This window comes from Grampus griseus (genome assembly GCF_964374135.1).
Source record: "Grampus griseus genome assembly, chromosome: 5".
NCBI lineage: Eukaryota > Metazoa > Chordata > Mammalia > Artiodactyla > Delphinidae > Grampus > Grampus griseus.
In genome coordinates this window covers 57,962,693-57,983,189 of record NC_138998.1, presented here as the reverse complement: position 1 = coordinate 57,983,189, position 20,497 = coordinate 57,962,693, and the positions used below count along the sequence as shown (strand labels likewise).

The 20,497-nt window shown below is 34.7% G+C and overlaps 1 protein-coding gene across 4 annotated transcripts in view; it reads right to left on the bottom strand.

Annotated features, from left to right (window-relative positions):
* The window catches only part of FXR1 (FMR1 autosomal homolog 1), a 57,373-nt gene that overhangs the window by 19,031 nt on the left and 17,845 nt on the right, over window positions 1–20,497 (bottom strand). For all 4 annotated transcript variants that reach the window (XM_082654889.1, XM_082654891.1, XM_082654888.1 and 1 more), the window contains exons 3-10: window positions 19,618–19,711; window positions 9,693–9,764; window positions 9,127–9,275; window positions 8,804–8,897; window positions 8,240–8,356; window positions 6,757–6,927; window positions 5,089–5,167; window positions 1,343–1,452 (exon numbers count right to left, since the gene is read on the bottom strand). In XM_082654889.1, the coding sequence (XP_082511015.1) occupies window positions 1,343–1,452; window positions 5,089–5,167; window positions 6,757–6,927; window positions 8,240–8,356; window positions 8,804–8,897; window positions 9,127–9,275; window positions 9,693–9,764; window positions 19,618–19,711 (886 nt within the window). The remainder of the gene's footprint in view (window positions 1–1,342; window positions 1,453–5,088; window positions 5,168–6,756; window positions 6,928–8,239; window positions 8,357–8,803; window positions 8,898–9,126; window positions 9,276–9,692; window positions 9,765–19,617; window positions 19,712–20,497) is intronic.

Below are 20,497 nucleotides of genomic sequence, written 5' to 3'. Positions count from 1 at the left end.
AGAAAGCAACTGGGAATAAGTCAAGCTAAGGGAAGACTAGATATTAGTATCAAGCTAAGAAATTAATAATTGAGTCATTAATGACCCTGCCCAGTAAACACCTTGATCTTCAGATCAATTTTAGGCAGTGGTTGTATGCCAAATGGATCACCATTATTTTATATAGTAAGTATAAATGGGGACAGTGCCAATTATAACAGTATGACGCCCTCAATTTTAATCCTCATCTTAAATTCAATAAAAAATGGGGTTTCCCCCCCATTTGGTGCATGGTGTTTGCTTAAGAATAAGTTAAAATTACTTGAGGTTCACAGCAGTTTTTGAAGCAGTGTAGGATGAAATCAATCCACAAGTACTCATTTGTATAATAGTAAGACATTTCTTTTCTCTCATTTGTTTTTAAGTGTGTATTTTACCTCCACATTCTAACTAATTAAAAGGAATAAAGAAAATGGTATCTTTCATAGGCATCTTTACAACATCAAATACCAGCTGTGAGGCTATTTATCTGAGCCAAAATCTACAACTTTCTCTGTGTGTGTGTGTGTGTGTGTGTGTGTGTCTCTATTTATTTATTTATTTAAAAAAAAACTTACTCTGCCCGATAGGCAAACAAACTCTCTAGTTATCGTGCAAAACTGAGGAAGGTGTGAATGTACTGCTTTCTGGGAGATAATATGGGGGAAAATCCTTGCCTTATGTTCAGACATGCAACTTATACAGAGTTGACCACTGGAGCCACAAAGGTGAGAGATGCTTACAGTGGTGGATGAGAAGGAAAAATACAGCACTGTGGACAAGACATCAACATGTAAGAAAAAGACTGAAAAAGAAATTTCAGAAAGTTGGTATCAGAATTACTAGCAACATAAAGCTTAAAGATTTCAATTAAAAAATGGTTAGGGCTTACAAATTCTAAAAAAAAAGTCAAGGAAGTGTTACATATCAAGAATTCCTTCACAGCCGACTGTTTTGTTTAGAATATCAAATTCTTTACACTCTTAGTACAAAAAAAAAGAACTGTTTGGATTATCAGTCTTTTTTATTTCTCCCCCCAAAACTGGCTTTTTTACTGACATACTGAGAAACCAACCAAGAGCCCAAGGCCAACAACTGAAAGATGACTTGTTTTCTAAGTGTGTTAAGCAACATTGTAAGGAACAGAACTTTTTAAAAAAGAAAAATCTGCTGCAGAGCATAAGCAGTTCACCGGATATAACTTTCCTAAAACAATTTTCAAAATATAAAAAATAGTACTGTAAGTCAACCAGAAAAAGAATGGGGGGCGGGGGGGGGAGGAGGGAGACACACGACACAAGCAAATTATGTTTTAAATACTTACATCTTCTCTAGGTAGTTTATTTTCATTGTCTCCTTCAATTCTCACCCGAACCACACCAGATTTGTCTACTATTTCTTGAATAACTTTGCCATTCTTCCCAATTACTTTTCCTTTAATAAGAGAAAACATATATAATGGTAAGTTAAAAACCAACACTGCTTATCATTTCAACACCAGCCCAAATAATTTGACTTACTATCAAATTATAAAAACCAAGCAAAACTTCATCTTCTTACTCTCAATTAACTCACCCTAAAGACCACTGAGGAACTTTATCCTTGGTATGAAAACTTCACTTCAGTACTCCCAAGGCAACTACTGTTAACTGAGATTGACAGTGCCACTCACAATGTAAGCCATTTTCAATGTCTAAGTATTTTTTAATATGTTCTATATTATTTTTAAAATATCAAGTCATATCCATTTATTTCAAAAACTTGGATATATAAATGAAGGCAAAAAGAAAACTTTTATTTTGGCATTAATCACATCAATTTGTTTACATTTATGACATATTACATATATTATTATTCAAACAACTAACAAAGTCATCCATCTGGCTTTTAAGTTCCTACTTGTTCAAAAGACACCTGTGACTTCAAGATTCTTTTAAAATGAATATTCTCTTCACCAAAATAAAATGTTGACATTTAACAAGTATTACATTTTACACCTGTAAGTTTTTAAAGTACTGCAGAAGTGTACAACTACATACAACATGTATATGGTTTGCTGTCTTCCTAGATACGAAATACTGTAAAATGACATAAATTCAAATTATTTACCTTCTCCACACTTAACCTGTAAGTCTGTCACATAGCAGTTATTGAGTATCCAATAATTAGAGGAGAAACTAAAAGGAGGACACGAAGATGCTCTTCCCCTTAGGAACTCACTTGTTATAAAGCTAACATACACCCATAAAGTAACAAAGCAATACTGGGTAGTGTTACCTGGTAACAGAAGTAAATGTTCAAGTAACTACCAGTGTATGGAATAGATGTATCCTAAGTTAACAGCAACATCTTATTTGTTAAGTCCAAATCCTCAATTAATTAAAATTTTATACTATATCAGCAATCTATTTCCACAATAAATTCATTTTGGTTGAAAGAGGTTAAAATGTAAGTTTCTCCTATTGCATGCTTGAGAGAACAGTTCTCAATAAAGAATAAATAAGGGGGGAAGGAGATAAATAAGGAAACAATGGCAACAATAAGCCGGTCAATACAGCAGACACTATTATAGGATTTTCAAACCTCCTTGCCCAATAACCCTAAATTTAAAAGCACCAGCAATTAACAGGTAAAAAGAAAAAACAAAGGAGTAGGACAGGGAAGTCACATGATGTATGTCTTCTCTGAGCAGCCCTAGCAGCAGCATATAAAAGCAACCTTCATGTTAACACAGTGAAGCTCAAGCAGCGACTCCATCCTTGACCCTGCTAAAAATAAGCAAATATCTTTTCGAAAAAACAAAAATCAGATTGATATATCATACCCCCTCCCCCAAATCTTTACCCCTTCCTTCTTGTGAACTATACCAGTGGTGAGTGAATATCCATCACCCTTCTGGGGTCTGTGGCAAGGACCTACCTGCAAGTTTTATTTAGTCCCACCAGAGACCTTCAGTATTTTAACTGATCATTTCCACAGTTTAAATTCCAAAGCATATTGACAAACTGAAGCAGACCTGTAGTATAATTTGAGCACTGAGCATAAATGCTGAAGGGACAGAGTAGAGAAGTGATTAAGGAAGGCTTCCAGGAGGTGAAAAGTTTCAATTAATTTTCAAATCAATGTTCATGTAATACTTTCGATTTGGGAAGGGTGGGAATGGTCAACAAGTCTAGAACCCTTGGAACCTGAATATGTGCAGAAATCCTCTCTGAAACTTACCTACCAAGTAGTCCTCATTCCCATTTATGTCTCAGTCCTCTTTTTTTTCTCTTTCACTTGGACTGAGAAGGTACTATTTTTCAAAACACTGCTTCAACCAGAAAACATTTTGGAGGAAGATGTAGTACTACTATTATACACACCAACCAACTGAAGTCCTTACTTCTGAGTATTTCACCAACGCATAATAGTTGCTAATATTTATTTTCTAAACAGTAAACAAACAACCCAAATCACCAAAGCCAACCAAGCCAGGGTGGAGGAAAAAAAGAGACATGACAGGTACTCACATCACTGCACAGATAAATGAATAAAGAGAAAAATCTGAGAGCTACAAATACACCCAATTTCCTTATTTCTGAAGTATCAGGAATTTTTACTTAAAATTAACACTACCACAAATTCTACAAGGCCAAGGCTATCTTCTATAGAATTGTTGGGCTGGAAAGAACCCTGACTCCCTTGGACACACTCACCTCCAAATCATTTTTACAAGTGAAGAAATCTTAAGTTAAATTATGTTCTGTAAAAGCAGCAACCAAAATGTTAGTACTGATAGCTGTCAATAATAGAGTATTATATAAACAACAAAGGGGATCATTTTCAAAAGCAGCTTTCTTGTCAAAGGCAATTTCATTAGGCAACAATAAACATTTGGTAACTTTTTGTTATCTTAACATTTATTAAAATTATGTACAATTCCTGAGACTTACATTTAATTGTAACCTCTCAACTCATAATCTCCAGCAATTCAGTGTACAGTGAACAGTGGTTTCTAAGAACAGATTAAGTGGAGCTTTCTTAACTGGTAGTATATATCATACCCATCCAAACGTTTGGGCAGAAGTGAAAAGATTTTTATATAGTTGAACACCATGAAACTGTCCAAATTCTTGTGTTGTACACTATTATCCCAAGTGCACTACTTTTTACTGGCCAAAACAAACATCTTTTTTAATAGTGGAAGTATTTTTTTTTTTAATTTTCACCTACTAATGTTTTACGGAATTTGACAAGTAAAACATGTATAGAATCTTCCTATAGGCGTAACTATATATAAATGGAGCCCAAGGGGCTCTAACTATTTAAGGTCAAAAAACTAGTGAGATTCAATAGATGACCAAAAAAATCATAAAAAACCATTCCCCTAGTAAATTTTGCTACATCATGTTGATGCTTTATTTATGTCAAACTTTTAGGATAATCACTAAGTATTTAACATGTGACCAAAGCTTCTCCCATATGTCTCAAACAGCATTTTAAAAGACAGCACAGATGTAGAGGATAATAACAAAGCTGTTAAACAACTAATCCCAAGCTATAATTCTCATTTAACTGCACCTTCAAATTCAAAAATCGCCACTTAACTTAATAACCCATGGGCGCAGCAGTTTTCACTAAGTGTCAAAAACTTAATAGTGAAACCTCCCCTCATATCATCATCACCATCCTTCTCTCCTGCCTATGACTTCTTAAACTTTATTCTATGCCTTTGCAACAACTATTACTTACTCGAGGCCTACTGTGTAGAAGTTTATTACCCTATTGTTAGTCCATTCTTACTTTTTCTTCTACATTAAACAGAAGAAAAAAATTACCACAAATACCTTCTCAAAAAGTACTATGACAATTTTGGTGGATATATGAATGATAAAGACATCAAGCAAATGAAAATATTAAGAAAGAGGCCAAAGGATGAAAAGGCTTAAGAAAAACTATAATGACAAACTGTTATAAAAATAATACTCTACATAACTTTAAGATATCAGAAAACTCTAATTTTCAATTAAGTCACTATACGTAATTAAGTAACATTTAACTTATTTAACATTTAGCAGAAGTACTTACCAACAAGATTCCTAGGAACCTGAATAAAATCCTCCACAAATTCCAAAAAACCTCTAGCCTTTTTTACAGCATCAGCACTCTGGTGGGGAGAGAGGGGAAACAAACATGAAATTCAACCTTGAAGAAATCCACAATCCACAACAAAAATAAAATAAGAAAAACTGAATTATTACGCTCTAGTACAAGATTCTGCTCAGACCACCAGAGTGACATTTCAAGTCAAATAATTCATGAAGTATTTTTCCAAAAAAAGTCACAGTAATCACTGAACAGCTAGGAAAGAGTCTTTTACAACCAAAATATGTTAGACATCTCTAAGGTCCCTTTTAAGCTCCTGAGAAAATTAAGAGAGTTTAACTTACTTACAGTAGCCAAATTTAACCCAATCCTAAATACATCTGGCCCACACTCCTATGCTGAATTCTCCAGGTGAATGTTAAAAAAAAAATTGTTCAGGGCTTCCCTGGTGGCGCAGTGGTTGAGAGTCCGCCTGCTGATGTAGGGGGCGCGGGTTCGTGCCCCAGTCCGGGAGGATCCCACATGCCGCGGAGCAGCTGGACCTGTGAGCCATGGCCACTGGGCCTGTGCGTCCGGAGCCTGTGCTCCGCAACGGGAGAGGCCACAACAGTGAGAGGCCCACACACCGTAAAAAAAAAAAAAAAAAAAAATTGTTCATGTTGTCTGTACTATCTGCATTGTTTTTTCATTCTCAACGTAAGAAATGATTTAAAAGGTTGTTTCTGCAGATGCATTTAAAAAAAAATTACCTACTGATAACATCATTAAAATTCCTAATCGCTAATGGTTATGATTTTAAAAGACCAGAAGATGGGGGCGGGGGTGTCTTCACCAAAAGGAATTTATAGTCTAGTAACAGTTAACTTCCACTTCTAATGTTTGTCCTTTAATAACCACAGGTCAAGTATGTTGTGTGCTCCCTGTATTATACACAGCAAAAAATTTTAAACCATACTTAATCCTCATAAACTGTAAGGTAAGCACTATTAATATTCTCATTTTACAATTCAGAAAATTACGCAGGGAAGCTGAGTAACTTTCTCCAAGCCCCCTCAAAGTGGTAGAGACAAAATTCCAATTCAGGCAGTATGGCTCCAAAGCCTTTCATCTCAATTACTTTGTTATACTGCCCACTTCTAACAGTTTCGGAAGTAAAAATCAGGCCTCTAGTAAGATTTACTATATGACTCAAATGAAAAGTCAAGACTTGAAATTATCACCCCCAAAAAACTCATTTTCTCTAATGTGAAGGATGGTCTCAATGAAGAAAAGTCTGATTTATTTTTCCAATTATTTTCCTGTCCACACAGATGTCACAATTAACCAGTGACAAAATATTATTCAAATTCAAGTTCTACAAAAGCTATTCTATTATATGCTATTTATAACTGCCAGTGCCCGACAGTAAGCACTCAAAAAATATTTGAATAAATTATCTGTAATGCACATAAAACAGTAAAATTCAGAAGCAGTTGATTAAGTAACTTTTGAGAAGAGTACACATGAAACACAACCTTTAATCCACCTACATACATGCAACGATTGCCAGGCTGATTAATTTAAAGCGTTTCACCCTTCGGAAACTGAAATTCCAGACAATAGGTAATATGTTATAGGAAAGTTACCCAAGGTGGGGGGCAAACAGCTTACCTCGCCGTAGATTCTAAATGTTCCAGTATCTTCATCTAGCTCAATAGCTGTAACTCCAGGAACCTTTCTAGCTTGTTGTATGTTACTACCATGTGTTCCTATTGCCAGGCCCATCAAATCTTCTCTCACAACAAATTCCTCATGAAAAGCTGCTGCAAGTTGCTTTGTGCACTAGTAAAAGAGGCAAATTATACTTTATTATAAAAGATCAAAAAAAATTTTTGTACACCCATGTTCATAGTATTATTCACAACAGTCAAGAGGAAAAAGCAACCCACCTGTCCACTGAATGATGAATGATAAACAAAATGTGATTATGTGAGTAAAACCAGAATTATTCAGCCTTAAAAAGGAAATTCTGATACATGCTATGACATGGACAAACATTGAGGACATTATGCTTAGTGAAATAAGCCAGTCACAAAAAGACAAATACTACATGATTCCACTTACGAAAGGTATTTAGAGTACTCAAATTTATAGAAACAAAGTAGAACGGTGGTGAGCTGGGGCTGGGAGGAAGGGGAAATGGGAAGTTGTTTAATGGACACAGAGTTTCACTTTTGCAAGATGAAAAGGTTCTGAAGATCGGTTGATCAACAATGTGAATACACTTCTCAACACTATCAACTGCACACTTAAAAATGGTTAGGATGGTAAATCTTATGTTTATTTCACTATAATTTTTTTTAAAAAAGAAAAAGAACTAAGAAAAAAGGAATAAAGGAAATTCATTTGGGGTCATATAATGGAAGGGGAAAAAAGGTCGACCCATCTATTTAATCATGGTCACAGAAAACAGTAATTCTAAAACAATTTTCCAGAATTACTGATACAGGAAGCTCTCCAATTCAGATGATTTATGTTTCAAAACTCATTCACATATCCCTTGTTTCGAACTTTTAAAGTAATAAGGGCATTCGTGTACTTATCCTAAAGATAAACGTACCCCAATTTCTCTAAGACAGCGTGTGTGCACAAGTGCGTGTGGGAGGGGGTGGGGGGAACACATCTCCTAATAGTATGGCAGCGAAGAAGAGGAGAAAACAGGAATACCTTAGGATGGAGAGAAGCAATGACAGGCTCTTTTTTAAAACTATAAGCCACGTATCCTCCTCTCTTCTTACCCAGTTGTTGATATAGTGAACCAGTTACTAAGGAAATGCATTGTGACTGATACAGGACAGTAAAAACCAGCAATAAAGTTCTACTGGAAATCCCTAGTGAGTTTTTAAGCTCTTTGGCACCTGTCATCCAAGTTCTAACAAATAACAGGAATTTAGCAGACAAAAGGCTATGTTTGACAAAAGTAATAGAAAAAAGTAATTCTTCTAAGGACACAATGACTCCAGTTATTAGCCATAAAACAGGTCCCAAGTTGCCTTACCTAACAGTCAAGTAGTTTCAGCCATGGAACTTGAATAATATACTCATGAAACTAAATGGGACACGCAAAAAACCTTTTACAAGTAAACCCACTTACTTCTAAATGCTTAGTGGCCTCTTCATTTCTGGACATAAGCATCAACTTCGTACGAATACTTCGCAAATGCATGTCACTCAAAATATTTACTCTCTTAACAGTTGCTTCACTGGCAGACTATAAACACACAAGTTAATCACTCAAAAACTTAAATCCTTTTTCAAGGTAATACAAACACAACCTTCCACATAAGGCCTTTCTTGATTTTCGTCTACTATACTTCTCTCCTCACCTAACATGCACCGCCCCTCGCCACAAGTTAATCTTACTTTGCTTTCTTAATTTCCATAATTACTTAGATCTGCTCTTCAAATTATGATTGGGGGGCGCAGGTAGAATCCAGGATCCCATATATTAAGGATTTTATGATGTAAAGAATATTATATTGATTTTTCCTCCTTACTCCAGGAGAAATTTACAAATTAACTTTATAACTGCAAAAAAATTTCTCCCACACTGTATTTTAATAAGGTCACTATAAAACAAGTTAGCTTTTATCTTTTGAAATATTTATAAAATCTGTACAATATTCATTATCTACCTTAAAATATGGAGTTACCTTACCAGTATCATTAGCTGTGTGGTTTCTGGATGGTAAAAAATTCTGCATGCTCCTACTGCTTTCTTAAAATCTTTATGTGCATTTTCATTAGCACACCTAGGGAGAAAGTAATTCATGGGTAAGACCTAAATAATAGGTTAAATTTAGAAGGCAATTATAATGAAAACTCAGTACTTCATTTTACCACCACCCATTAAAACTTTTGTTTGTTAAAAAGATTTTCTATCACAGTTTTTGACTGGGCGTCTGGGGAAAAAAGTTCTTTGTAGCACTGAAAAATCCTCTTGATTCACAAATCAATTCAACAGTAAACAAAATTACTCACGCCTCTCTCAAATCCTCAGGAACATCCACTGTGCATTTAAAGAAGGTATTTTTTTTGACAGTTTTATTTTGATTGACAGGCCGAAGTCGTTCAAATGTGACTATTTCATTGTAAGTGGCATCACAAGCAGCATATTCAATGACATAAAACTAAAAGACATCAAAATATTTTAAAAATCCCATCTGAACAAAAATAATGAGCTTTAAATGAAGTTCTAATTACCTTGCTCAGCTTAACCAGTAGACCCTCCCCCTTGTGGCACAAATACTAAAGCACAGCTTAGTTACATCAATCTGATTTGCCTAAACTAGATTATACATTCTTACAAGCATGAACTATGGTGGTCCTCACACACCTGCGTTATTTATACCTCTGGAGAGCAGCTTTGGTGTTTGCAAATCCAGAACACAAATATAAATTACTGGTCTCATGACTTTTTGAAAGGCATGATTAACTATTTCTGAAGTAGGCTTTTAACAACTAAGAGTTAGAGTAACATTTACAGAACCAAGAGTGGAGGTATTTCCTTGAAAATCAGTCACAAAGCAAGTTTCAACATCACTTACTTCTCCTTTCATCATTCGAACTTTAGCCAACCACCATCCACATGGTTCTTGATCATTTGCTCTTGAATACACCTGACAAGAAAAAAAATGCCCTTATTCCTTCATCCAAAAAGATTTCAACACTATAGACAATGAAGTGCAAACTTCCATTAAAATCAAGAATCAAAAATTTTATTGTGAAGAATAATACAAAGAATAGCCCCTGCTCACCGCAACTAGAGAAAGCCCGCGCACAGCAACAAAGACCCAACACAGCCCAAAATAAATTAATCAAAAAAAAATATTGTGAACAAAATGAAACTGATGTACTAAACATGGTTTAATAAAAGTTATATACGCTTAAATTTTACTACTGAAAAATAAAACTGAACCCTCTTTGGGCAATTTGGCTCCTTGGAAATCGAATTCCAAATTCAAGAGGCTTTACTAAACATAAATATTATTATTTTTTAAAGAGATTTATTTGTTTATTTATTTATTTATTTTGGCTGCATTGGGTCTTCGTTGCTGCACAGGCTTTCTGTAGTTGTGGCAAGCAGGAGCTTCTTCATTGCGGTACGCAGGCTTCTCATTGCAATGGCTTCTCTTGCTGCGGAGCACGGGCTCTAGGCGCGGAGGCTTGGTAGCTGTGGCTCGCGGGCTCTAGAGCGCAGGCTCAGTAGTTGTGGCGCACGGGCTTAGTTGCTCCGTAGCATGTGGGATCTTCCTGGACCAGGGATGGAACCCGTGTCCCCTGCATTGGCAGGCGGATTCTTAACCACTGTGCCACCAGGGAAGTCCCAATAAGTATTATTTTAAAGAAATGCTTCTTACAAGACAGTTTTATATAGTGTAAAACATAGGTCTTTCAGTTTCTGTCAGCACTGTTCATCTTCGAGCATGGCATTCTGATGATTCAAGTATCAGAAGTAAGGATAAGCTAGAACCTTAATAAGATGTATTTTAAATCTGTTATCAGTATTTATAAAATGCTGAAATTAAGAACTGTTTTTAGAAAGTTTTTAAGATTTCTTCCTATTTTAAAATTCCTTCAAGGTATGACATTTAAATCCCTTGCTGAGGAACTTAAATGTACTAAAAGTCTAACAAAAAAATTATACACACATTTAGTCCATCTAGCAGAGTACATACCTTACAAAACCTCCTATGCAAAACAAACCCTGTATCTTACGTATTCTATAATTATCAAGTATTTTGAAATATAATACATTAGAAAAGTTTCCGTTGAGAATTAGAGTTATTTCTTACGACACAGCAGTTTGTTTGATATATTTTCAATACATGAGAAAGTGGGGGGTGGGCGGCTGGGAAGAGATGACTAAGAAACACTCACAAAAATCTTGATTAAACTAAGGTTGCCCCTACACAGGTGGACAGAGAAATCTACCAATCAATACATGTTAACAGCCATTTGTGAAATAATGTAAACAACTACTGATAGGCAAACAGTTTTGGAAAGCCTGAAGCTTCTATCAAGAAGATAATGAGTAATCTTCCAAGTGGTGGAATACTGGAACTAAAAATAAATAAGCCAAAACTTCATGATCAACTTTACTGCATACCATGATTAGAGAAAAGCTGAGGGGAAAAAAGCGCCTATATACCAATGAAGCTCCAGTGAACTCAATTTTAGCTTCTGCATTTCTTATATGAGTAAATCTAACTATTTCTTGACTCTATCCTTTCTTCAAATCTTCCAAAATAAAAGAAATTTTTACCTTTTTTTTTTTAGAATAGAATAAAACTCATTCTGTCTTGCAATTGTTATTAAGCATCCAATGAACCCTTACATAAATCTAAGACAGAATCCAGGAACCTTATTTTTCCTACATCCTAAAATACTCTGCCATCTTCTGTGACTAGAAAGAAACAGATGACGAAGAAATGCACATTAGTCAATCCAATTGGTTAAATATGAGAGTGGTGTAATTATAGGGTAAAGATGCTAACATTCTATTCGATAAAATTAGAAGCCATCAGAAGTTCCAAAATACAATCGACCCTTGAACAACAAAGGGGTTAAGGGTATCAACCCTCCATGCAGTTGAAAGCTGAGTGTAACACAGACGGCCTTCTGTATATGCAGTTCCACATCTGCAAACTCAACCAACCACTGATCATGCAGTACTGTAGCACTTTCCATTGAAAATAATCTGAGTGCGAATTCCCTGGTGGCCCAGTGGTCAAGACTCTACACTTTCACTGCTGAGGGCCCAGGTTCAATCTCTGGTCAGGGAATTAAGACTTCCACAAGCCGCACGGGGGGGATCCGAGTATACATGGACCCATGCAGTTCAAACCCATGTTGTTCAAGAGTCAACTGTATTCTTAAACCACTGCATTCTGATAATTCAAGTGTGTAAGATGAAACAGAAGAAATGATAAACTAGAACATACCAGAGATGGACTTTAAATCTGATATCAGCATTTACAAGACGGGTATGTTCTGGGTTTATGCATGATAGCTGATGAGCAATAAGTTAATATTCAGAAAACTTTGCTCATTTTAGGTACATGTATCGTCAAAAACCAGGAAAACATGAAATAAAAACTTGGATTTCTTTGTTTAAATGCTTATTAAAATATCTAATAATGTTTATCTTCACCATCCTTTTATTCTTACTTCTGTAAACTTATATGTAAAATGACTTAAAAATATAAAAAAACAATAAAAATGGCCCATTAGACTCAAATGGTAAGTGCTATTTTCCCTAGTATACTGAGAATTAAAAAAACAAAAAGAAAACCCTGAGAACAAGAAGGAAAGTGCCCTTTCCAAGCACTATCTTAGAAAGGCAGTTCAGCTAAACAGACTGGTATATCTCTTGTTGATCTACAGTGGATGGGTGCCTCAAGCTTGAATGCTGAAAAATGCGTCTTAAACTACCTGTTCTGTTTCACCAAAGAATACCCGTCTAGGAATCTGGCTTTCTATGTAAGTTTACCTACAAAAAAGAATAAAACATTGTGGACTGTCTTGCAGCTTTAGTTCTCACTGAACATTAAAATGCTGGATTCCATTTTATACTTACATCCATCTCTGTAAACTTCATTAATAACTGATCCCTGAAAGACAAAGCCTCTCTCATAAAGCCAAATTAATCTAAGCTCCTGGCTCAAATCAAAATGCTATGAATTTGCCTCCACTTTTGTGTTGTGGGTCAAATAACATCCTTTACAAAGTGAACAGTGTACTCAACACAATAAAAAGTCGTTTTAATAACCAAGTGTTAAAACCGCGCCCTAGCATACTACGTCCAAGATGTAGATTACTGAATTTATTTATGACTACATCATTGGAGTAAAAGCACCTCACAGAAATTCCTTTACTTCAGATTTCAACTCACTTAAATCCCCAAACTATTCCAAGAAAGCAATTCACACTCTAAGGCAATGGCCCTCATTTCTCTAACATTCTAAGTTTCTTCAAATCCAAGAAAGAGCTTTAAAAAAAGACTAAGGAGTGCCCATGAGAGACCTAAAAACACAACAGTACCCAGATTGAAGAAGGTTACAGTTTCATGGAAGAATTAAATTCCAAAAGCCTATTTCAGTATTCTTTCTACCAAATGAATCCAAGTCAAACCTTACTGGCCTCCAAATTCCAGCACACAACCAAATTATGACTTAAATGGAATTCCAGTCTGGATCCTAATGTTATCAGCTTTTCATTCAAGTTAATAATGTTCAACGATGCCTTTCAAAGTTATAACCAAATAGAAATAATGTGAACACCACCAGTAGACAATTTCTACCAGTTTTTACCTAATTCTAAATAATGTTAAGCATTAAACTGAATGCTTAATCATAATGACCTGTTTTACAACTACATGAAAGACATTTATTGAGTACTATTCATATCTATTTTATCTCATTACAATATATGAAGAAATAGAAAATGTACATTAGGAAAGCAAGCTTAACATCTAGAAAACACTAATGTGATTTATCTACTTACACAACAGTTATTATCTCATTAGTATTTGTGGCTGATACTTTAACAAATGGGTTTCATAAGTCTTGGAAACTGCCCATTCCCCAAAAGAAAAAGGTACAAGTAATAAAGAATATGTTCACCTATTCTTTAACGTATGAGCATTCTCAAGCACTAAGACTAACAATGCTGACTTCGTATTATGAGAAAGACTAACTACAGACAGCTAAAATTTTCAGACTGGTTGCAAGAATCAAACTGATACATTTTTAAAGGTAAGATGTAAATTATACATGCATATTGTATTTGTCTTATAAGTAAAATACTAAATTAAAAAACTGTACGGTAAGGGGGCTTCCCTGGCAGTCCAGTGGTTTAAGACCCTGTGCTTCCACTGCAGGGGGACTCGGGTTTGATCCCTGGTCAGGGAACTAAGATCCTGCATGCCATGCGGCATGGCCAAATTAAAAAAAGAAATTGTCAGGTAAGGGAGTGTTCTACAACAAATTATTCTTAATCCCTTTATTAAATTTCTCTCAAGGGACCTATCCCAAGATTATAACTAAATTATAAAGATGTAGAACCATAATGTCTATCTGCCATAAAAGATGGAAGAAAAGGCGTATGTCACAAGAACAAAAACTTGCCTATCCGTATTTCAACCAGAAGACTTCACAATTCAAAAAAAAAGTTTTTATATATCAAATATGTTAAGCCCAAGAGGAAAAACGTAAAAAGTCTTATAAAATTATCTATTAGCTTGAGATATCAGGCTTCCTATGTAACACGTTTGTGTGTGTTACTAACTTGCTGAATAAGGTAGGCATCTTATAATAAAAAATAAGGCACCTCACATGTGAAATCACTGGGTAAAAACTCTTTCTACTGCCCTTCCAATATCCCAGAACATTATACTATATATCCAGCTTAAGAGAATCTAAAGAACTCTTCATTTTCCCATTATCTCCAACTTTACAAGCTGAGAATTATTTTCTTAGCAATCTTTCTTTTTTGGTCATGCCACGCAGCTAGCCTGTGGGATCTTATTTCCCTGACCAGAGATCGAACCCAGGCCCTCAGCAGTGAAAGCACAGAGTCTTAACCACTGGACCACCAGGGAATTACCAATTTTCTTAGCAATCTTTAGTTAACAAAATCAACTATTAACCAGACACTTATCAAAAAAAATTAATTATATTAAATACTTTAAAGATTTGAAAATATATGCCAGTTTTTATCAACACAAAGCCACCAATTAGGTTTAAAAATAAACCTTTGAGTCTTAGACTTTTCAAAACCAACTTTCTATTATAAGCCATATAACGTCTTCTTGAGGTCACTACCAGACACTAATTTATGTTTTATAATTTCATCTAAGTCTCATAAATTGGCTGGAAAGGGCAAGCCTGAAGTAGCCAAACATGTTTGTAAAGTAATAAAATTTTAGAGTAAGCCATGTGAAATCGCCAATATTTAACCATACCTGACCTACAAGAATGGGAAGTTCATATGGCTGAATTTTTTAGTTATTATTATTTTTTAATAGAAGCATAGCTGACTTACAATATTGTGTTAGTTTCAGGTATACAGCAAAGTGATTCAGTTTTGTATATATATATGTGTATATCTCTGTGTGTGTGTATATATATATATATATGTGTATATGTTCTTTTTCAGATTCTTTTCCATTATAGGCTATTACAAAATATTGAATATAGTTCTGTGCTATACAGTAAGTCCTTGTTGTTTATTTTATATATAGTAGTGTGTATCTGTTAATCCCAAATTCCTAATTTATCCCCCACCCCTTCCCCTTTGGTAACCCAACTTTGTTTTGTATGTCTATGAGTCTGTTTAGTAAATAAGTTCACTTATGTCATATTTTAGATTCCACATATAAGTGAGATCATATGGACTTCCTGGCGGTCCAGTGGTTAAGACTCCACATTTCCAATTCAGAGGGCATGGGTTCAATCCCTGGTCGGGGAACTAAGATCCCACATGCCGCCTGGCACAGCCAAAATATTAAAAAAGTAAGTCACATCATAAAACATTTGTCTTTGGCTTACTTCACTCAGTATGATTATCTCTAGCTCCATCCATGTTGCTGCAAATAGCATTCTTTCATTCTTTTTTATGGCTTAGTAATATCCCATTGTGTGTGTGTGTGTGTGTGTGTGTGTGTGTGTGTGTGTGTGTGTACACACCATATCTTCTTTATCTACTCATCTGCCAATGGACATTTAGGTTGCTTCCACGTCTTGGCTATTGTAAATAGTGCTGCTGTGAACACTGGGGTGCCTATATCTTTTCAAATCAGTTTTCTCCAGATATATGCCCAGGAATGGGATTGTTGGATCATATGGTAATTCTATTTTTAGTTTTTAAAGGAGCCTCTATACTGTTTTCCATAGTGGCTGCACCAATTTACATTCCCACCAACAGTGTAGGAGGGTTCCTTTTCTCCACACCCTCTCTAGCATTTATTATTTGTAGACTTTTTGATAATGGCCATTCTGACTGGTGTGAGGTGGTATCTCATTGTAGTTTTGATTTGCATTTCTCTAATAATTAGACATGTTGAACATCTGTACGTTGGCCATCTGTATGTCTTCTGGAAAAATGTCTATTTAGGTCTTCTGTTGTATGGCTGAGCTTTAGATAAATGCCTGGACAGCTTAATGAAAAGCTCCCTTCTGGATCATTTCTGTTCTAAATCAATTACTAATGGCCAAATCATAGTCACCTTTCCATTCTTCAAAGAGGAAGGGTTCCTAGAAGCTGCAAAAGAACAAGAGTTGGGAATGTGGCACAAAATTGACAACACCCTGTAATACAGCATGACATATTAGAAAGAATAACATTCAGGACAAAAACTTACACTGGTTATTCAACTTCCTAACCTTCAGGCTACATGAACCTTGGAAAGGTTAATTAAAGTAGTCATAGAGTTTAGAAGAGGCCCTCAAGAGACTATTATGTCAAACTGATAGAATGTGTTTAAAAAGCCAGTTAGTTATATATATATTATATGGGTTAGTGTCAGCTGTTATCACTGCTATTATAGTATTTACGACTAGCATAAAAAGAACAGTAGCCAATGACTTAATTAAAAAATCAATATACTATGCAATAAATTACCCTAAAAAGAATCAAGTTATATTAAAAACCTAAATACTCTTTAAAAAAGGGGGGGGCATCTCTGTAGAAGTACTAAAATGGGTTATCTTGGAGGCCACACTGGGAAAACTGGCAGATCTGAATCTGGGAAAATTGGCAGATCTGAATAAGTAAAAATATAAATTCTTAATGGCAAAAGCCACTAAAGCACAGCTTTTTAAAGAATGCCTGGGAGAAAACACAATATATAACAGGAACTTACCCATAAAATGTACACATTTCCAACATCGAAAACTACATGGGCAAAAAATAAAATAGATAATAAACAGAACAAGGGGCTAACAGCCAATAAACTAATTTAAAAGACACTCCATATCACTAGTAATCAAGGTTCAGAAAACAGAGAAGACAACAGCTTCCTTCTATCATGTTTATGAAAACTTACAGATGAGATTAATAATAATCCAGCCAGTCAATCTATGAGGAAACAAACACCTTAATGTATTAGCAAAACTATGAAGTGGTCATTCAAAAAGCATTTTTGGAGGACAAAATGGTATATTTTGCTATTATCAAAATTTTCAATATACATGCCTTTGATTCAGCAATTGAACCACCAAGATTTATACTAACAGAAAATGATTTACATAAGGACATTAACTCTTGCTTTTTTTTGGGGGGGGGGTGGTAAAAGCAAGAAACAACTTTCAATAATTTCAGCAACTTCTAATTATGATACACCTATACGGAGAGGTATCATGGGGTGGGTGGTGAGAAAAAATGAGGTTAAATCTGTATGTGCAGACTTGAAAATGTCTATGGTATCTTAATTAACTGACTACAAAAATCACAAATAAAATGTATTCCCAATTTTTGTAACTTAAAAAAGCACACATATTCTTTATAAGTTCAAAGGAAAAAAATCTAAAGAGACATCTCTTAAATGAGACTTAAGCTGGGGTGGGCAGATAAGCACACCTAGATACCTACACTAAGAGGAAAGGTTCACTTTTTACTTTATGTAACTCTGTATCATTTCACTTTTTATATTAAGCTTTGTTACTTTGAATTTGGGGGGTGGGGAGCTTACATAAAGTTATTTGGCTCAAAATATAAAGCACTAACAACCATAATTCCTAAGCATTCATTCCATGGCATAAGAATAAATTCCTAACGCTGGCAAAAAAGCAAAACAAAAAAAGAAATCCACAGGTGGCAAGATTAATTTTAAACTTCTTCCCTATATAAATTTTCAAAAATTTCAAAAGCACAAAAAAATTACAAAGTAACAGTAATATCTTAATTCCAGACCATGATTCTCATTAATTTTAAGGAACAAATTTCACCAAGACTGAACCATAAAACAGAAAGTGAAATAAAACACTCTGTAATCATCAATTTCCAAATCATTCAATAAAGTTTTGTATACAACTGGGGAGGCGAGCCATAAAGATGGTCCAGGAACTGGACAGGATCTTCCCAGATTGAGACTGAGGAAAAGCACACTGTAACAACACCCTCAGCGCTCCAAGTTTTTCCTTTAAACTGAGCCTTTACATTAACAATAACTGTCTGAACAACAATTTTTAAAATATGAAAAGCACTACTCACAGAAATGACCGCCACACATGTGGCACCCTGACACAATTAAAGTTTATAACATGCTTTGATTTAGCAAAAGCAGAAGGATGCTTGCTCTAATTACCTAGAGCAAGAATTAAAATCTAGGCAAAATTTTAGAAAGTGAGTTCAAGTTGTTAGGAGTTAAAGTCCTACAATTTGACTTTCTAGCCTAACATCTACAATTAACTCAAAAGAAAATTTACCATTAAAAAAATTATGAAGAATAAAAATGGCAAGTAACTAAATGAGTTCATGTGCAAAGCACTCAGAACAGTGTATGGCACAAAGTACATACTGTTAAGTGTTTTTAGATAGCTGTTTCATCATTAAAGATTGACCCATGTTCCCAGTTCTCCTACCCCAGCCTACATAAATTAGGTACAAATGAGATTTGAAAATCTCTTTCAACACTATCAAGACAACTCCTTGTGAGAAATACATTTTAGCATATTTGAGCTCCTTGGAGGTATCAGCTTCTTAAAAATCGAAAATCAAATTTTCTATCTCCAACAAACTCATTATGCTTCTATTTGACAATTATTTCCAAGTTTCTTTTTACATAACAGCAGGCATGTTAATCAAAAACAAATATAAAAGACAGACATTCAAGACCTACTAAGTGTGAAAAAAGCAAGATACAAAGAAGCAGTGAAATTTTTATTTTTTTAAAAGAGAAAAAAGGAAGAGCCTGAGAATATGTAAACCATGAAATGTGGTTTTTATCTCTGGACAGTGATTTTGGTTTTTTCCTTTTAAATTTTTCTGAATATTTCTAGAATATTCAAAAAGGCAGTATGCTAATATTTCATATTGTTACACAGGAACTATATTAATGATCACTACAATAAAGGATAGCTACTAATACTGTACAAAGATACTGAGGAAAAAGCACAAGGCAAAACAGCAAAAAAGGAAAATAATGACCAACGTCATATAGTTGTCTCCGCCAGAATCTGTGCAAAACTCAAATGCACTATCGTCTTTAGTTCTCACATTATTTTCACTTTAGTCATTAAAAACAAAAAAACTTGACCAAGGCTACAAACCTAAAAATGGTAGCATTGAGACATTAATCCCAGTTCTGGCTCCAAAACTCAAGCATTGCTACATTACACAGCCATTACCAATAGAAAGAATGGAGAAAAGGAATTAGATTTATTCTCTAACAGCTAAACAGATTTTCCAACAAGAATATTTATTTGAAACAAAAAAGTATGCACACAAGAAAATAAACTTGTAAATACATACCTCTACTTCATCTCCTTCACTAATTTCTTTTTTTATATCAGGTGGTGGTGGTAATCTAACTTCATTAAATGGAACCTGGCGTTCCGGTTGCCAACTGAAGGATTAGAAAAGGAATTAACAATTTTAAAATACATTATTCTAGTACCCCTAATACAGAAGCTATGTAGTCTATGCTTAGTACTGTATATTTTTCAAATCAATCATTTAGCTGTCCCCAAAGAAAAACAACCTCTGTATTAAATCTTTTTCCAAGTAGTTTGCTGAGGTAGAACAGATTTTGCATGGCTCTTGGTGAAGTTTATAAATAGTTAACATCATTGACAATTATACATTGCTTCCAAATTACTCATCCTAAGGTAACAGTACATACATTATTCTGCAAATGAAGTAGGGTAAGTTCAGAGTAACGAACTGCTATAGTGGGATCAACTTATTACAAACACTTTTACCACTCAATGATTTATTAAGGAACACAATTTCAGAGATTATAAAATATAAGCTGCATAATTTCTTAGTGTACATGTTCACAGAAATATAGAAAACTACTCAATTATTCTGAATAGCTAAATTATGAAAGGATTTAATTTTCTTACACAGATAGAATTTCTTTTCTACAATGAACACATACATTGTAATTAAAACCTAGAGAAAACTTACTTTTAATCTTTGTAGCAAATACGAATGTGTTAAAACTACTACTTGAGCTGTTGCTTAATTTTTTGTGGGTTGTATTTTATAACTAAGTTGATAAAGCTAAAATGCTTTCCTACTTTAAGTTCTAATAGGTCATTCACATGCCTGGGAGGTAGAGCAGCACGTAAAATACTCCTATGGCTCCCCTGTGCCAACGCTGGGCAAAAAAGGAGACAAGTAAGACATT